General features: G+C 41.2%; 1 protein-coding gene across 3 annotated transcripts; it reads right to left on the bottom strand.

The window, feature by feature from the left end:
* Positions 1-1,058: 1,058 nt before the first annotated feature.
* On the bottom strand, positions 1,059-19,826 carry fam53b (family with sequence similarity 53 member B). 3 transcript variants are annotated; one of them, XM_082544318.1, is made up of 5 exons: positions 19,633-19,826; positions 9,913-10,144; positions 9,167-9,227; positions 5,404-6,167; positions 1,059-2,149 (listed from the first exon to the last, which is right to left on the bottom strand). In XM_082544318.1, exons 2-5 carry the CDS (start codon positions 10,000-10,002, stop codon positions 1,799-1,801), a joined length of 1,266 nt encoding a protein of 421 aa, XP_082400444.1. In that variant the 5' UTR covers positions 10,003-10,144; positions 19,633-19,826; the 3' UTR covers positions 1,059-1,798. The 3 variants fall into 3 exon arrangements, with proteins under 3 accessions (XP_082400444.1, XP_082400446.1, XP_082400445.1); XM_082544320.1 differs by having other exon boundaries at positions 9,173-9,227; XM_082544319.1 differs by having other exon boundaries at positions 19,745-19,812.
* Between the last annotated feature and the right edge of the window lie 810 nt (positions 19,827-20,636).

Raw genomic sequence — 20,636 nt, 5'->3', positions numbered from 1 at the left:
ATTATACCCCACAATCATGTAATATTATTATGTATTTGATTGTATTACCTTTTTTATCTTAAAATATCAGATGTATTAATATAAAAGCATGTGCTAGTTTATGGAAAAAGTATTATATTTTCCTCAAATAAATAAAATCCAACATTCAAGTTAAGTTTAAGCATGAAAGTACTTTTATTCAGTGTATCTCGATGGCCTTCTACTGTGAAGATTTTAGTCTTTTTAAACTGATTTGTTCCAGCATTTGACTTAAGAGTTGTGTGATTTTGCCAATGACAAACTGCACCTTTTTTAGGACAACTTGTATTTTAAGATTACGCTGTTTAAATCCTGTGCATCACCTACACATGGTAGATTTTCACCAGCAAGGCATCGGTCAGTTTAGGCAGTTTGCACTAATTGCTCTCCTTGAGCAGTGCAGTGGTTAGTGGTTCATTGGCAGGCTGGTCCTTGTTGTGTATAATTTGCATGTTCTCTCTCCAGGTACTCTGGATTCTTCCCACAGCTCAAAAACGTGAATATTAACTTGCCAATTCTAAATTATCTGTGAATGTTAATGTCAGCATGAATGACTGCCTCTCTGTGTTAGCCCTGCAATAGACGGGCCACCTGTCCAGGGTGTAGCCCACCTCTCTTACACTACAACAGCTGGGTCAGACTCCAGCAACGCTGAATTGGATAAGGGTTACGAGGCTGAATTTATGGCTCCCCCTCAGATGCCTCAGGATGTAAAAGTTGATTTCCGCGCACACAAAATTTTTGGACACTCTGATGAAAACTGCTTGGATGCAGCTGCTGATCTAGCTTTAATCACCTTTGTTAATCGGCTGCACAAAAGTATAATTATTTATCTTTTTTCCCCCTCTGTCTGTTTAAATTTGCAGTCCATGGTGAAATAGCAGACGTGCAAGTGGCCAGAAAGGGATTTGGCAGTCACAGAATCCTTTAATTGCTCCAATGGTAAATAATTTAGCTGAGTTTAAAATCTGCTTTAAACATAGTCCAGAGATCCCATATGTCATGACAAGAAAAAAACACTTAAATAATGAAGTTACAAATGACACTTTAAAAAGTGTGTTTATTCGTATAGAAATATGCTCATGTTTTACATAACTCTGTAGTTACAAATCGTAAAAAGAAAGAATATTAACGCTATTAGCATCACGTTTCTTCAAACATACAGGAGCAGAGATCCAGAGATAAGCCCGATGTTACTGTGTGAAATGTTAAGCTCTTCAGTATACTTTATGGTGTGTGCGTGCAGCCTGTTGCTCAGTAAAAGTGAAAGGGGTTTTACTAACAGTAACTCATGAAGTAGTCTCCATTTTTCTCCATCATGTACCCACGTACTACTGAAGAACGTCAAAGGAAAAGACCCTCTTCCTGGAGCAGAGAATTTTTACAAACCCGCTGTGAATTCTCTCCATATCTAGTACAATTAGGGTAATCAGGGTTACAGAGAAATGTTAAAGACCCCAGTCTGTGAGCCAACATAATCATTTTTATATTTATCAGTTCTATTTTCACCCACATCCATCCTCCCTGACTTTCTTGTTCTCCTGAGACACGTTTAAGATACCACACAGTGGGGGAGTAGCTTCTGACTACACAAAGTCCACAAAAATAGGCGTTTAGCACACAAAGCTCCTGTTCAAAATTCTCCACAAGGGAAAAAATAAAGACAAGTGCTAGAACACTCATTGTATTAGCTTTCCACTTGCTTTTTCCTTAAGACTATCAGCACTGTTCTTCTTTCAGTCCTCTAAATTAGCTTCCCCCAGGAGGAAGGCAGTCCCGCTCAGTTCCTCTCAATTTGTTCAATATCTAGCTCGCCTCCAAGCTGATCCTTCCTCATGCTACACAGACCTGCCCAGAAAGGCTCACTGTCTTTCCCATTGGTCGTTCCTGGTGTCATGTCGTCACAATCGGTGGAGTTCCAGTCTGCATCCTCTGTAGCGGTGTCTGACGACACGGTGCTGGTGATCTCGCCCTCTTTGGTCTGAGGCTGAATGTCCTTGAAGCTGTGCTCGTTTGAGTCGTCAGTATCGCGCTGAGTGGTGCTCCTGAGGGTGGGGGTAGCCTGGCTGGACTCGCGGCCATCCTCGCCTGTGAATCCTGGGCAGCTCAGACTGTGGAAATTCCGAAGTTTCTGTGGAGAGCCAATGAATTTTTTTAGAGGCCTTGAATTCATGCTCTCAAGGAAGCAGACTTGCACTTAAATCACAAAACATTTCCCTTCCTGGAGTATGACCCATATCCTAAAGAGGACACAAGCATGGCTAAAGGCACACAGACGTCTTATGAAAACAATCCCACTACTGTACTCAAACAGCATGTGGGTGACTGAGTGAGGTCAGTGCTGGACACTGGTCAAGAAACTCTATAATATAAAAATATAACAAGATTTGAAGGATACAAATTTAGCTTCCATTACAGACAGCATGTGAGACTGTTAACTGTGATCTGAAGGCCGATGGGAGAGATTGGAAAACAGCAAGTAGCCAGATACCCAGGAGGCAGACATCACTCATGTTGGCCTTTTGACTCTGCACAACACCCACATACATCTGGGAAACCCAGAACCTTTTGTAGGCAAATACATGTGTGCCAGCACTGCTGTGGGCAAGTCCTGTGACAGCTGTGCACGCTGGAACGAGAAGCTTTACAACTGAGGCTTTTCCAATCTGTATAGCTAATGTGTAGAAGGCAGGACAGCTGCCTCATGCCTGACTGTTACGGTGTTAGGGCAGAGGGACACGGGAGAATAGGAGCTCTGTGAAACCTGCTGTCACTTGTGTGCTTATATAACATGAAACAAGCATGGGACTGTTAGACATGCAGCTCACAGCCAAGTGAGTTGCGATTAATAAATAGATAAGAGATAAATCAAATGTAAGTTTTAAGACCACAAAGGAAAGGACAGTTTATAGTAACATGAGAGGGAAATATTTGTAGGTTTTAACTCATAACAATTCGTAATGATAGTTCCCTAATTATGACTCGACAAATCACACCTCTTTACTCTCAGCATAGATAAAAATGTGATTTCAAATCTAGCTGATTCAATGTCAGTTCACAAATAACCTCACTTTTTCAGGATTTATCACCCACTAAGAGTTGCAAACATAGAGAGCATCGTGGTCAGATCTATGCATGAGTGAGTAAAGTCTCTACTAGATCAAAAGGGCGCTGCTGTTTTTCTTGGCTCTAGTCAAGCGGGTGCATTTGTCAGCAGCAGGCCAGTGTCACATTGCTGCCTTCAGCATTAGGTCTCTCAGACTTCTCGCCTGAGAGACCATGAGACTAAACTGATAAGGTCACAATTAGTCTGGGATATGGAAAAAAAACAGTGGCACGGATGTTAACTTAACCAAATACAATTCTAATTTAGAGTAGCAGACTTGTTATGCACACAAAATCTTCTTTGACAGCGTATCCTCACATAACTTACTGCACCAATAAAAATGAGGCTAATGAGTAAGTACTGCCTGCGTTGTCTGTTACTGTCACGCTCCCTCGTTCCCACCCACCCACTGAATGAAACGAAGAGGAGAGCAGAAAGTCTCCTCATCCATACTGACCTTGACTCTCCGTCAATAAAAGCTGATCAATAGCTCATGAGGCCTGGTAGTGGGAGCGATCTACGCACTGAGCTGAATTTACAGAAATCAATATCTCTTTACCCGACACATATCCCCCCATGTGAGACGATCTATAACCTCTGCCACAGCTGCTCCACTTGCAGTCACAGTGAACCACGCAGAGAGTAAATCACACCAGTGAGGCGTGTGGATGAGAGGACACTTTAGAGACGCACTCAGCACTGAGACCGATCTTTGAATAGTAAGGTGACTTTGAATACGGATAGGGCGACGGGTGTGAAGCGATATAAGCCCTTGAGCTGAGTGCCAAACAGACTTACTCTATCATCAAACGTGAATGTCATTTCTGTTGAATCTAAGGCAACTACACACTTCATACTTTAAATATAACATATTTAGTCCTTTTTTCAATGAAATCACTTAACCTATAAAATGTAAATAGGTTTAAGTGAAAGCTTGTTCCTCAGAACCAATTAGAGCAATAACGACAATTAAGGGTTTATGAATAATGGGATTGTTGCAGTTAATTCAGGCTGGAAACTTGAACATTTCCCATTTTTCCCTCTGAAATTCCAGTTGCAGTTCCTTGTGTGGATGCCTGCTGTTTCCACCCGTCCACCACCTCAACATCCACCTGTAAGCAGCTTGAGTGATAAACCTACGTGTCAAACTCTATATTCTACTGCTGTAATGAATCATTTAGAAAAGACTGAAGAAAGTTCATCTGCGTAACTAGGCTAAAAGTCAAATGATATTTTATCCCTCTCATGCTAGTCATTTGGAAGTCATTTCCTCCAGGGTTTGCCTTACGCCAGTCACTTCAATTCAAAAGAAAGTGAAGCAACAAAATTTACCGATCACTGGAAGTTTTTTTTGTTTTTTTTCTACCTGTCAGAGTTGTGCCTTTTTAACAGAGACAAAGAGCAGCAGGGAAGATCCAAATCTAAGCACCCTGAAATTTCTCTGCCTCATCTAAGGTTGTTTTCGCCACGCTGACCTCGTTCCTGCTTGGAGCGCGTGCGGCGTCTGTTTGTCGTGTCACAGCAGCGTTGTTGTTAAGACACTGCTGAACTCTGGGTGACTTTCTCACAGGGGCCAAGTCCAGCTCCAAGTTTATGATCCAGCCAGTGAATGTGTGAAACTGCACCGTGTGTGTGCGTGTGTGTGTGTGTGAGCTCGAGGGGCAAACAGACAAACGCCTGCCAGGATGTCCAGATAAATCCAAATTTCAGAAGCGACCAACCGAAGCTAATCATTCCTCTAGTAATTCCTGCTTTGATCAAATTATCTTTATTCAGTAGCACATTTAATGGGGCTACTTTTCTTCAAACTCTGTGAGTACAAGCTCAGATAATCGAATGTGACCCTGAATAGGCTTGCATGAATTAACAATTGCCTTTAATGACAACGCCTGAGGGAAACAATGGAGTGACCTTAACCATAAGTGTTTTGTTTATCCGACACATAAGGAGAAAAATGCTTGTGACTGACACTGATTGACCTCGCAAAGCTTCCAGCTGGTATGACCATTTCCTGTAATCCTCCTCCTTGAAGTCATGGGGTTGTGGCGAGTTTAACCGATAAATAAATGCCACATAAAAACGCCAATGGAAAAAGCTCCTAATAAATTATGACTGGCTCAGTTTCAAAGTTAATACAGTGTATTAACAGACAGCATCTTGAGTGCAACGTGTTGTTAAATGGAAGAGGTAAACTGGCAGGTTTTCAGTATTTAATGTTTCTTCTGTCTAAATAAAGAAAAATATTATATTATCATCTGATCTACATGTTAAATACCAACCTGTGTCATTTTTGCCAGATCCAGTGAAGGCCTCTGTTTGTGTGTGTCATCTGGTCTCCTGCGCTTCACACCAGTCTTCTTCTCATTGAGGACGCATGGTTGTGAGCGACTACGGGGAAGACCCCCCTGTCCTCCACGCCGTTCCAGTTCTGGAGTGGAGTCGGGGGAGCTGGGAGGTGACGGTCCACGAGGCTCAGGGAGACAAATTTGTTCATGAGAGAGGTAGAGGGGCTGCGATGAAGGGTCGGAGGACAGGGGCACTGAGGAAGAGGAGGAGGGAGTAAGGCTGGTGAACGCAGAAGACCATGGAGGGCGCTGGGTGAAAGACGGCAGCTCAAGGGTGTTGGATCGGGCAGGCAGGCTGAAACTGGAGCTGCGCTGCATGCCCGCAAAGCCACTCTGCATGTTTCCAATACTGCTGCGTTGGACGCTTCCTCCACTGTGGCACCTCCGTTTTTCCACAGCTGTCCACACGCGAGAGCCCTGAGGACGCCAGGAAGAGCGACAACCACTGAGCTCGTCTGAGCAAGACAGGGACCGGCACTGTCGTTTGCTGGGGGGAGCGGTGGAGTGCGAGGCCTCAGTTAGGCTTAGGTCCTGCAACAAGTTAGTGATTGTGCTTGAAGTGGAGCCAACATCCCAGTCCCAGTGGGCAGAACTTGTGTGCACTTCTGGCAGAACATCCCACAGGCTCTCCAGGCTGGTTCCAACTGGCCTCCGCTGGATGGCACACCTGTGACCCATGTCCCTCCACCGGCTTGTGTCTGCAACAGACAGACCACATTTATATGAATGAAACTGCCTTTAAAAAACAAAAGACACCCAAACACAATCCCACCTACAATATGGGAAACAATGTAAGGGCTAAACTTGAACTGAAAGTGTGTTGATCAATCAACAGCTGCCCACAGATCTTAATGCAGTGTTCAAACTCCAGTGCTAATCTGTTACTTTCCCTCTTTTTTCACTTCAGTCTCTTCAGCAGTTTTCAACAACAGCTCCATACTCATGCAGGACTGCAAATTTACTCCCTAGTGTCAAATTTACACAAAGATTTTAAAAATATATTAAGATACAATTAAAAATCCACCATTATACACCCCTGCAGCACTGTGCAAACTCCTTTAGGAGATGAATCTCAAACAAAGAAAATTGCTTTTAGTCCTAGGTACTACAATTGTTTAGTACCCGCAACTTATGCAATGCATAAGCATGGGTGTCACCATGTGTACTTTGTGTTGACACTACTCACTGCTTTGTTTAATTGGCACTAAAAATAAATACTGCCCTGCAGCCACTGCTTTAGCGTCACCGTCTGTAAATACAGCTGATTGGAAAAGGGAATGGAGCTCAACGTCCAACTGACTCAACATGCCTGAGCAAATGTCAATAAGCTTCTAACTACAGCTTTTCATCTCTTCGTTGAGATTTACAAGAGCGATGCATCAGACCAGCTCGGTATTTGCAGTCAATGGTCAGATATTCTCTGAAACCAAAGCTACCATGCAAACACCTGTTATTGTCATAGAAACAACACTCGTAAACCACAGAACAGATATGCCAAATGAACTGGTTGGTCAACTCTGAGTCAGATACTAAACATCGAGGCCACTGCCCACTTCTGGTATGCAAAAGGTCTATTCTTCTTCACTGGAGATAAAATTCCCCAAAATGCCATCCACAATACACGGGTAGGACAAAGAACAAAAGGCCTTCTGGTATAGCTCTGTTCTATGCCAGGACATTTTCAATTCTTACACACTCAATGCCAAGTAACTGCAAGGACATAATACATCCAATTATACAAAACAGAGACTGTAAAGTATGTCCTACCGCTAGAAGAAAACTAAAGATATGACTCTTTTGCAGCATGTCTGGAGTATTGAAGCATCAAGGAGTGCCGCAAAATTTAAATTAATGCTAAACCCCCAACACAAAGTCGTTACTGTATTATTTCTGTTGGCAAAAACACCTGCCAGACATGTTTCACCAAACATAAAGCTACAATGAACAAAATGCACTAGACTTTAATCATAGACCATCTAGTACATACAGTGGGGCAAAAAAGTATTTAGTCAGCCACCGATTGTGCAAGTTCCCCCACTTAAAATGATGACAGAGGTCAGTAATTTGCACCAGAGGTACACTTCAACTGTGAGAGACAGAATGTGAAAAAAAAATCCATGAATCCACATGGTAGGATTTGTAACGAATTTATTCGTAAATCTGGGTGGAAAATAAGTATTTGGTCAATAACAAAAATACAACTCAATACTTTGTAACATAACCTTTGTTGGCAATAACAGAGGTCAAACGTTTACTATAGGTCTTTACCAGGTTTGCACACACAGTAGCTGGTATTTTGGCCCATTCCTCCATGCAGATCTTCTCGAGAGCAGTGATGTTTTGGGGCTGTCGCCGAGCAACACGGACTTTCAACTCCCGCCACAGATTTTCTATGGGGTTGAGGTCTGGAGACTGGCTAGGCCACTCCAGGACTTTCAAATGCTTCTTACGGAGCCACTCCTTTGTTGCCCGGGCGGTGTGTTTTGGATCATTGTCATGTTGGAAGACCCAGCCTCGTTTCATCTTCAAAGTTCTCACTGATGGAAGGAGGTTTTGGCTCAAAATCTCACGATACATGGCCCCATTCATTCTGTCCTTAACACGGATCAGTCGTCCTGTCCCCTTGGCAGAAAAACAGCCCCATAGCATGATGTTTCCACCCCCATGCTTCACAGTAGGTATGGTGTTCTTGGGATGCAACTCAGTATTCTTCTTCCTCCAAACACGACGAGTTGAGTTTATACCAAAAAGTTCTACTTTGGTTTCATCTGACCACATGACATTCTCCCAATCCTCTGCTGTATCATCCATGTGCTCTCTGGCAAACTTCAGACGGGCCTGGACATGCACTGGCTTCAGCAGCGGAACACGTCTGGCACTGCGGGATTTGATTCCCTGCCGTTGTAGTGTGTTACTGATGGTGACCTTTGTTACTTTGGTCCCAGCTCTCTGCAGGTCATTCACCAGGTCCCCCCGTGTGGTTCTGGGATCTTTGCTCACCGTTCTCATGATCATTTTGACCCCACAGGATGAGATCTTGCGTGGAGCCCCAGATCGAGGGAGATTATCAGTGGTCTTGTATGTCTTCCATTTTCTGATGATTGCTCCCACAGTTGATTTTTTCACACCAAGCTGCTTGCCTATTGTAGATTCACTCTTCCCAGTCTGGTGCAGGTCTACAATACTTTTCCTGGTGTCCTTCGAAAGCTCTTTGGTCTTGGCCATGGCGGAGTTTGGAGTCTGACTGTTTGAGGCTGTGGACAGGTGTCTTTTATACAGATGATGAGTTCAAACAGGTGCCATTCATACGGGTAACGAGTGGGGGACAGAAAAGCTTCTTACAGAAGACGTTACAGGTCTGTGAGAGCCAGAGATTTTCCTTGTTTGAGGTGACCAAATACTTATTTTCCACCCTGATTTACGAATAAATTCTTTACAAATCCTACCATGTGGATTCATGGATTTTTTTTTCACATTCTGTCTCTCACAGTTGAAGTGTACCTCTGGTGCAAATTACTGACCTCTGTCATCATTTTAAGTGGGGGAACTTGCACAATCGGTGGCTGACTAAATACTTTTTTGCCCCACTGTAACTACTTTATAACAACACTTCCTGTCCTGTTTGTTATTGTAAGAAATGTGCAACATGTAAATAAGTTAAAGATCTAAGATTTTATCCATGTCACATAATGCAAACCTTTACCCATGAGTCCGCAAGAGAAAAGTGCTGTCCCCTGGCTCATGGTCTGTGCCTGGAACTGTAGAAAAAGAAAAAAAAAGAAAATTTTCAGCTTACAGGAAAGCCACAAAAATAAAATGTAGAACAGGCTTTAATAATTACAAGTCAGTAAACCAACAAATAAAAAGAAGCAAAAACAACAACTACTGGAAAGACAGATTCTGTGTATGCGTTACTGGTCCTACGTGCAACTCGGCAACGCAGAGAAAGAGAGAGAGAAAGCATTCCACCATAAATTCCTCTGATGGATGCTCAGCCCGTGAACATGATGACTTCATTTCATGGGACTAAGAGGGCAAAGTCAGTCCATATTAGTGGGGGAATTTTTACTCTGTGCTGAGTCAGAGCTGCTTATCCTAGTAGATAGAGCACTATAATACTCGTTTCTAGTGAATCTGTGAATATCATTTTGGTAAAAAAATGGGGGGTGGGGGGGTTCAACAGAGTGGATTATTACTGACTAAGATTTTGTAGCTCTGGTTAAAGTTGGCAAATTAGAAAAATAAAATGCAGAATCATAAAAGTGCTATGGAGTAATGAGTGGCCAGCAATAACTTCCTAAACCTGAGCAGAACATTGTCCTCTTCCTCATTGGGTGAAGTCTCGTGGTTAGGTTGTGTCATTTTATGTAAACATGTGAAATAACACACAGAGACACACACTCACAAAACATCTGCTCACATGAATAAAAAATAACCTCTTACCGGGACAAAATTTGTGCGTTTGGTTGTTACATCATCGGCACCCTTCTTTTCCAGTGTTTTGGGGTAAATGATCACCATGGCAACGCACATGCTTGTCCCACGTCGTTACGGTAATGCCAAGTTAAGCTGGAGGACATCTCGATGAGCACGGCGTTAGCAGACTGATTTCTCATAAATTAAAGACGCCCACCCTCGGCTCCTCCCAGAATGTGCTTCACTCCTCGGTCCAATCCTGAGCAGACACACAAAGATGAGCCCAGGATTATAATTCAGTACATTTCTGACATTCTGTCGACCATATAAGCAGAGAGCCATCAAGCAGGAGGAGAAGACAAACTCCTTTTTATGGAGGGACACTATCATCATCTCAGCTTCAACTACTAAACTCCTAATGATATCAAAAGTTAATCTTAAAAGTCTTACAGGAAATCTCTCTCCTTGAGAATAGTTAGAGCTACAGTCACATTAGCAGCTGTCAGGCTGTATGCTTTGAGCTATATGCTAATGTGGGCATGCAATGAAAATAATAACATGCTTATGCTATGTAAAACATTACCCATTTGTCATGTTCCAGTTGTAGCTTTCCAACAATTTTACAAAAATTTACACGATGTATTCAGCTAAGTAATCAAACTATAACACAAGTAAATGTCCTCGTGTCAGATTCAAACCCAAACCTCTGCATTAGTCTTACAGCACATAGGTCTCCTGCTCTACCCAGTGATCTAAACCAATCCCATAACATTTTGTAAAAACCCAATAATTCTAATTCTACCACACCAAGAAGCAAAACTTAAAAAGTGGGTCAGGGCTTTCCCCACCTGATCACCAGTACATTTGCTCTTCAAATCATCAGGAGACAATTCAACTGTTGCATACATCTGCCTTGTTACAAGGAGTCACCACAGCAGGTAGCTCCACGTTTGATTTGGCAGTTTTACGCCGGATGCCCTTTCTCATCCATCCCCAAAGGGGGATTTGTGTCACTGCTTAAACACTGAAATACATTCTCACTCTTACTGTAGCTGTATAAAATGGGAAAATGTGCAAATGTCACATTCTTTATAAGGTTTCATCTTGCTACTATAAAAGCCAACTTGTAAGTCAACCCCTTCATTGGTCATTTGGATGGCACAAATAGCATGCATCAAGGGAGAGAATTAGGTAAAAAAAAGTTTCACAGCTAAATCTAAACAGGTTTCATAGTCTACTTCAATTAATACTTACTAATACTTGTATTTATTTATTTTTTTAACAATGCTTATTAGCAAGTACTGTAATAAGGACTACATGGGATAACCTGTCACCATTAGGTAGGGCTGAACGATATATCGCATTTGCGATAATATCGCGACATGATCAAGCGCAATTTTCTAACCGCAAAGGCTGCGATTATACTCTGGACATGTCCAAATTCATGGGCTGCATCCTCCTGAGGCCGCATTTGTAGACCGATTACGTCACAGCGACGCGCCAAAGGCTGTCCAAATTACTACCATATCCCAGAATTCATAGCGCGGCCCAGCCAAACTCCAGTTTCCAGCAATGGCGGCCGCTACTAAGTTTTAAAATTACTCATACTAATCTTTCTGGGTCACAAAATAAACTTTTAACATATTTTCAGGCGAGAAAGTAGTTGTGTAAACATCAAATATCTGCTCGGTTTATCAAGATATCCCATATTTGCAAAAGTGCTTCGACGTTTTCAGAGGCGTCTGCTACCCACCAGCTCGACAGCTAGCCGGGAGCTCGAGGGTTACTGATGCGGCCGAGAACGGCACAACTCCCGGCACATCATTTTCAGATCACCGCGGAGTTTCGCTGCTCGGGTTAAACGTAATATATAAGTCACTTAGACAACCTAAAAATGTTATTGTTGGGCTTTTTTCAGTTTTTTGTTTGTTCGTGAGTAAATCGGTTTGGCTGAGATTAAAGTTATTAGATTAGATAAAATAAAACTTTATTAATCCCCCGGGTGGGTTCCTCCTTGGTTTTCACACAGCTGACTAAACGTCAAACAGAAAACTTATTAAACAGAAGTATGAGACAGTCGAGAATTTACACCAGTGTCTGGTTATATTTTAGATAGCAAGAAGTAGGGCTGAACGATATATCGCATTTGCGATAATATCGCGACATGATCAAGTGCAATTTTCTAACCGCAAAGGCTGCGATTATACTGCGATTATATTATACAATTCATGGGCTGCATCCTCCTGAGGCCGCATTTGTAGACCGATTACGTCACAGCGACGCGCCGAAGGCTGTCCAAATTACTACCATATCCCAGAATTCATAGCGCGGCCCAGCCAAACTCCAGTTTCCAGCAATGGTGGCCGCTACTAAGTTTTAAAATTACTCATACTAATCTTTCTGGGTCACAAAATAAACTTTTAACATATTTTCAGGCGAGAAAGTAGTTGTGTAAACATCAAATATCTGCTCGGTTTATCAAGATATCCCATATTTGCAAAAGTGCTTCGACGTTTTCAGAAGCGTCTGCTACCCACCAGCTCGACAGCTAGCCGGGAGCTCGAGGGTTACTGATGCGGCCGAGAACGGCACAACTCCCGGCACATCATTTTCAGATCACCGCGGAGTTTCGCTGCTCGGGTTAAACGTAACATATAAGTCACTTAGACAACCTAAAAATGTTATTGTTGGGCTTTTTTCAGTGTTTTGTTTGTTCGTGAGTAAATCGGTTTGGCTGAGATTAAAGTTATTAGATTAGACAAAATAAAACTTTATTAATCCCCCGGGTGGGTTCCTCCTTGGTTTTCACACAGCTGACTAAACGTCAAACAGAAAACTTATTAAACAGAAGTATGAGACAGTCGAGAATTTACACCAGTGTCTGGTTATATTTTAGATAGCAAGAAGCAGACGGCCGAGTTTATTAAACTCCACCGAGACAGCGGTGACGCTAATCAGAACTAGCCTTCTGATTCAGAAGGCTAGACCGTCCAATTTCACGCCTTTAAACTTTAAAGGCGTGTTTGTGTGTGTGTTTATACAATTGCTATTATGTTTGCACTTTATGTGTAATGTTACTGACTGCAGAGATCAGTAAGATGTGTGTATTTTTTATTTATTAGTTTTATTTATTTAATATTATTTTTTAATTGAATGACTGTCTAGTAGTTCACAGATGTCGAAAAACTGAGTGTGGTAAAGCCACTGATTTTTTTTTATGTATATTTCTGCAATCTGCACATTGTACTGACTTTCATTTTAATGTTTACACCAGGGTTCCTTGCCAGCACTTTATGCTCAGATGTTTGTAAGCTAAAAATAAACTATTGTGTATGTTCAAATATACTGTTGTGATTGAAGAAGTTAAATAAAAATGTCAGTCATCAATTCATGCATCACCTCATGTCATCATAACAGAGGTCTGTCTTCCAGGAAAGAACAGTTTAAAATTAATGTAATATAGTATTGGCCATACTATATGATGTATTGCTTGTCTTTGTTTAATAATACAGAAGACAAAGACCTTAAAAAATAATCGCATATCGCATCGCAATCGCAATATTGGGGCAAAAAATCGCAATTAGATTATTTTCCATAATCGTTCAGCCCTAGCAAGAAGCAGACGGCCGAGTTTATTAAACTCCACCGAGACAGCGGTGACGCTAATCAGAACTAGACCGTCCAATTTCACGCCTTTAAATTTTAAAGGCGTGTTTGTGTGTGTGTGTTTATACAATTGCTATTATGTTTGCACTTTATGTGTAATGTTACTGACTGCAGAGATCAGTAAGATGTGTGTATTTTTTATTTATTAGTTTTATTTATTTAATATTATTTTTTAATTGAATGACTGTCTAGTAGTTCACAGATGTCGAAAAACTGAGTGTGGTAAAGCCACTGATTTTTTTTATGTATATTTCTGCAATCTGCACATTGTACTGACTTTCATTTTAATGTTTACACCAGGGTTCCTTGTCAGCACTTTATGCTCAGATGTTTGTAAGCTAAAAATAAACTATTGTGTATGTTCAAATATACTGTTGTGATTGAAGAAGTTAAATAAAAATGTCAGTCATCAATTCATGCATCACCTCATGTCATCATAACAGAGGTCTGTCTTCCAGGAAAGAACAGTTTAAAATTAATGTAATATAGTATTGGCCATACTATATGATGTATTGCTTGTCTTTGTTTAATAATACAGAAGACAAAGACCTTAAAAAATAATCGCATATCGCATCGCAATCGCAATATTGGGGCAAAAAATCGCAATTAGATTATTTTCCATAATCGTTCAGCCCTACCATTAGGTCAAACTAAACAGTACAAAGCTAGTTAGGATGGTTTGATCAGATTAAATTATACCCTGGGTAGATAATGCATGCTTAGTTTAAGTCTATCAAATGATTTCAATCACTGGCCTGTTAACGTTGCACAGGCACGCACACTTATGACAACCATGAAACCACAAATAACACATTCTTTCACGAATGAGCAAGCTTTTAACTTTTTAGATCTAACTTGCATGTGCAGAGATGAGCATTTAATACTGATAAATTCTCCAACTCGCCCGTCACTCTACACAGGAGCATCCTGTTCAACATCTGGAAGATAGATAGTGGAAATTTCAAGGAGGTCAATGGCTCGACAAGCTCTGTTTATTATTCTCAATGGAGTAAACATTCCCAGCAAACACTCGCTTTGATTGACAAGGCGTCACCTATTTCGTCATGCTGCCATCGATAGATTAATATTACAAGGTGTTTCACTTCAATGTTCTCTCCAACCTAACAACAAAAGTGGAACTCTATACCTTGTTTTATTTTTGCTTGTTTTTATAGTACAGAGAGCAAGTTTCCTCAAAAGTGTTCCATTAAGCACACAGCAAGGAATAGAGCAAAGTCAAAGTTGTGTAATTGAATCCTCAGGGGCTGGCTGGGAATAGCTGACCTTGCGGTTATTAAAACAACCTTCTTCGTATTAATGCTGCGCCATGATTACAGTAAAACTGCTGATTAGTCACAGATATAAATCTATATAATCATCATGAAGAATTTTACAACCACTAGATCAGTACCACACGAAGCCAAGTAAGATAGGCGACTGAAATAAAGTGAAGTGGACACAAGATCTTCGTACGTTGCATGCAAGGTCAGAGGGTGTGCACTTAAATGACAGAACAACTGCAAGTGGAGTAAAAAAAAAAAAGGGGGGGGGGGGGGGGAGATGGTGCATGCAAAACAAAAGAGTGCTTTGTGCAGAAGATGAGACACCGTGGGAAACAATAAAGGCGACATCTGAGGTTGCCGGCGGTGGGGTAAAGTGTGTGTGCGTGAGGGATGTTGGGGGAAGAGCATCACAAGACCCTGCAGGAGCTGACATGCTGAAGGTGGCATTTGCATTCGGCATATGATTTCCATTACAAGCACTTACCACATGAAGAAAACAACTTAACTAGAAGGACGTTTTTAGCAGAGTTATATAAAACAAGATCAACACCACTCAAGGATGTCTGGCAGTTTTAACTTGTGGCCTGTGTGTTGAGAAAAGGACACATAAAAGCCTGAAGCTGGAGTGGGTCAGGCCGATTACACTGTGCATGAGTATTAACCTCAGAGATCTGTTTCACTGCAGAGATAGCTATGGATGTGCTTGGACAGAGGAAACAGTTGTTTATATATTACACTGAATGACTTGGTGACATACGTAAGCGACATTAACAAAGAGAAAAGAAAGTTTGCCCAAACATGAGAAAAGTTCTGACATTTATTTGAACAAAGAGATAATTAAATTACGTCTCCCTTCCCTAGAAGGATGGAAAAAGACAAAATCGAGTCCTACATTCTTGATTCTAAAATTGTAAACAACCACCGCTGGTTAATCATCTTTCTCATGCTTGGGCATTTCATTTTTATCCCACAAATCCCATCTCCCATAAATCTGAACTGAGTGCTTTAAATGGGTGAGGTTTATGACATAATTATAAACATTCCTCGGCTCCATGACATGAGTTGAATACACAATTATAAAAGCCTAACCTTGCAGCCTTTAAAAGCCATTTAAACTTGTGTCAGTGTGTGAATAAGTTCTGGCAAAGGCTAGCTTGGTCTGCCTTTTCTTGTACAGACAAACCTGTAAAACAAATGTGGAAGCCATACCATAGCATGACTAGTGCTTAATGGTTACACCCAACCCACTCACCTAATACTGCATGCACAGCTGTGCTCATAGACGGTGTAATCTGCCAAATGAGGTATCTAGAATTTCTGCCCAAGGGGTGCCACTCCCCTTCTGATGTCAAAACTCGAATCACCTCCATTAACGATGCTGGCATTATCGGGAATCAGTGGGAGTCTCTATGGTTCTGCAGCGCGATAACGCTTTATCTGAGCCAGGGCAGCTGACACTATGACAACTGAGAAGTCTAATCTCTATAAAAGGGGAACAACGTTGCAGGACGTGCTCCTCAGACGTGGCCTTCCATCACATGCAAACAGGCTGCTGACTGACTGCAGCAAAGACTGCAGTGACAGCAGCCAAGTCTGCAGTGACAGCAGCCCTTCTGAAACACAACAATAAGCCGCCTTGGGCAAGCTGATGGGACTCCACGCTTCCTTTGTGGTCACTAGAAGGCTTTCAACCATCGCAGCTTTAGGTTGTCAGAAACAGAAAGCTATGGCACAGCGTAAATGAGATAGGACACGACAGGAAACCACAGAATTGATTGGGTCAAGTTAAAGCAAATGTCTGCTTTAAAGTCAGCCAAGGTCTCAAAACCTCCAGATACCCTACTGTTTTTTCTATGAAAAGAGAAAAGAAATGACACTTTTTTTTTTACTTAAACTGGGTTTGCACATCTAAAATAAGTGCACCCCTGTTTCATCAATTTGAACAGCTTTGCCATACATGACTTACGGTGTAATCCCATGGGTTGGGCCACCATTATATAAGGATTTAGCAGCTTTGTGTCTGATGGGCAATCAGAGCTAATACTAATCCATCTATATAACACTTGGACAGCTGGTGGAAAACAACATATGATTGTTTTAGCCCCAAATCAAGTGTATAATACACTTCTAAACTACTTATAAGATTATTATGTACCCATTTGAAAGATATCGCAGTGCTTAAATTTAAAGCTCTCGTCTGGGTACACTGATACACAAACATCTTGTGATGGCGAGGATGTCAAGATAAATTTCCACGCATCCTCTTTTGATGTGCACAAAAGAATGGCAGCTGGAGCTGTGTCCTGCCCTCAACAATCCCAGGATTGTGGCCATCTCAATAATCTGAGCATCTGCTGAGCACCTGAGATGGCCAGACTTAAAAACGAACTGAGGGATTTATGCTGCTCTTCATGACTGCACCACTTGTGAAAGGAATGCTGGGTAAATGCCTGGCTGTGGCTCTCTGCAGAAACACTCCCTTGGAAAAAATATGCATGTTCCTAAAAAGCTTGTTTCCCCAAGCTGTTGGCACTGATGTTGTTCATCTTTGAGCTGCATGCAGGCCCCATATTTGGACTCGCATTTGAACAGTCTCTAATGACATGGTGGTGTTTGAATTAATATAGCTAGTGATACTACATCATAGACCAGATATGTGAATGACATAGTGTCAAACTAGTGTTGCGCTTTTGTATCTGTGGATATGCTGGAACATACATCCAAATTTAAAACAATATCAACATGCAGAATTCTTACTATGAAATTCAAGATTTTGAAACCTGAAACTTTCTTTGTTGGTACTCTCATAAGCTGGTCTCACAAAGGGCAGGTGCTACTAAGTACTGTCACGGCTGACTGACTGAAATGAAATTTATGAAACTCATTGTAGGAGGCAGGCTAGCCCACAGCTGTCTGCATGTTCACAGAAATTAGGCTATGTCAAACAGGAGGTGCACTACATTTAAAGCAGTGAGTGAATAGTCAGAAATGAGCATGGCTGGGAGGCTTCAATAGCAGTTATCAGACTCAGTTGAGGGCCTGGGGTACAGCCAAGGTCTCACAAGCATGCAGCTGCCCACTTACCATAAACACAAAGGCTCAGCATGGCTATGCATGGCAGCCAAGGAGGCCTACGTTTTAAAGCAGGCCTGCTGTTTAATTTTCTCATACATAATCACTTGCACTGTATACATTTGTCCAGAACAACGGCTTTGTGGATCTCCGTAATCAAGGCTTTCAACAAACTTGTCCAAGATGGAGAGAAATGCTGTCCACTTGAATTCTAAATCTAGCCAAGTCACTTAATTACAGAGGCTTGAAGACACAACAACGACATTGGAATAGCATTGCATGTTAATGGACCAAAATAAGAATAAGGCACATTGAGTGGACATTATAATGCAGGGGAGAGACTACTCCTGGGGTTTACATGCAGGAATTTATCCAACCTAAACACTGCCTTCCCTCTGACTACATACCATGTAGTCCCAACATTGTCTCATGGAAGTGAACAATGCTGCAACAATGGCATTACAGTACACAGGATATTTACATATTGTTTAAGGCAAGTTCTGATAGGCAGTCACTCGTGTCCTTGAGCTAAAACTGTTTAACAGTTTTTCAGAGGAGCTTGCCAACCATCCAGGTGGATGCCTCTTAATTTTAGAAGAAAAGGCCCTGAAAACTAAGCTAGTCCAAGTTACCAACACAAACACTCCCTTAAACCCCTTTTCTAAAATCCTTTATGAAAGGGAAATGAGTCTGGCAAAGAAATTACTGTGATGGGAGCTCACAGAAGCAAACAGGATTATGACAGAAAGGCCACAAGCTGCTAATTGTGAAAAATAGATATTACACATGCATGTACAGAAAGTAAAAAATAAATACATCTGTACTTCAAGGACAAGTCACCTAATGTAACCCTAATAAATGATACAAGCCACCTATAAATTTTATCAGACCCAATTATAGCTATGGGACACAGCCAGTAGTTCAGGTTTAACAAGTTAACAAGTTCTTGTGTTTATGATCCCAACATCCACTTAAATTGCAGAATCTGTTGGACTGTGTATCAGCCAGTCCTGACTTCATACCCGAGGGTAAGGTTGGTAAGATAAAGATAAGAAAAACAGCATAGAGTGTAACTACACACGGATCTGAGAAATAGATGGGCCACCAATGTCCCACCAGCAAATAAATACCTGTAAAATGTATTTTAAAAGTCTTATACATTTGTCACTAACTAACCAACACTGACTTCTTTTGCAATGCGTGAGGGAAAATCCAGTATGAGATCCGAATGTCTGGACTTCAAAGTCACTTTACAAATGTATGTGGATGAATTTATACTTACTGTCAAAAATGCTGAGTGGATGAATGGACAAACTTACTATTATATCTTTTTTATATATAATTATTATAAGTCCCTACAATATTAAATCACAAATTATAGTGACAAAACATAAATATAATAAGCGGCAGAAGACAAAATCATTTACAGTAGAATTTATGCAAGTAATAACCTAGGCAAAACACAAAAAGGGCATGGCTAAGGCAGTACACAAGAGGAAAAGTTGCTAAGCTAACTAACTACTACTTTTAGCTATGTTTTGTTTTCACCGACAACACTTTGCTGGGAGTTACTTCTAATGTGTCACCATAAATATTACATTAACAGAAACCACGCACTTTCAAAACACAGAGGAACATCGCACCTCACTCTTTATGACATAGTAGTAACAGATTCAAAGTTAGTTAAGCCAGAAAGTTTTTTTTTAGACTAAAAACTGCCACTCACAATCATCACGGTGAGCGTCTCGTATCTTCAACAACCACCGGGCAACTGGTTAGTTTCGGTTGACCGTGTTGAGTTTTGTTTTACTAAAGAAAAAAAAGAACAGGAAGCTTACTTCAGCTCAAGGCAGCTCCTGCAGACTACAACATTAACCCAGTGCTCTACTGTCCAACAAGACTGCACGCTAATGAGCCTGTGACAACATACGCGAGCCGTACCACTTTGGGTAGGGGCGAGGGGTGTCCCACGAGTTATTTATGCTACAATCTTTTTTAGTTTTCTCATATTCTTTGCGTTTCTTTAGTTTATTTATACCTCATACACAATTCAGTCGAAGCTTGTTATGGTAGAAATGAAAATATTATCCTCTGATGTTTTTTGTAAAAGAGACCACCCCGCGCCTACAACTAATGGTGTGAGCAACCCTGTTGTAATGAAAAGTAATCACAGTTTTGATCTGAGCATATAGACAGGCTACTTTCACAATACACAGCAGTGTAACATGATAACCTACCGAGTGCGTGTGACTTACAGACAGGGTGAGGGAGTAAAATGCATGTTCTATATACATAGCTTGTTCCACCTTACATTATCAGTTCCAGAACAGCACAGGCCAATCCTGAATAAATAGATTTATTGCAAGCAGATGTTCTTCCAGGAACTAAATTCAGTCTTTATCATGACCTACAGCAGCAAAGCCATACAAGTTTAGCTTTTCATACATGCACACACAAACGCTGTGCAGCTGGTGTATATGTGGTAACCTGCACACAATATTTGCTTGCCTTCTAACTTCTTAAACATATAAAACAGACGTGTGCTTGTGGTCGTTGTACACTTTTATCAGTTTATTTAAACAAGTATTTTTACAAGAGGTGGGTATCTCACCTTAAAGTTGGTTTAGCTCACTGTTTGTTTAAATATGGGTCCACTGGATGAGCCAGTGGCTTTTTCTATGCATTGTTAAAGGACTGCAAATTATCATCCCTGTCCCATAACATTATGTA

This window comes from Aulonocara stuartgranti (genome assembly GCF_965226115.1).
Source record: "Aulonocara stuartgranti genome assembly, chromosome: 8".
In the NCBI taxonomy this organism is placed as follows: Eukaryota; Metazoa; Chordata; class Actinopteri; order Cichliformes; family Cichlidae; genus Aulonocara; species Aulonocara stuartgranti.
Note: the sequence above shows the minus strand (reverse complement) of the source record. Positions and strands in the feature narration are given on the sequence as shown.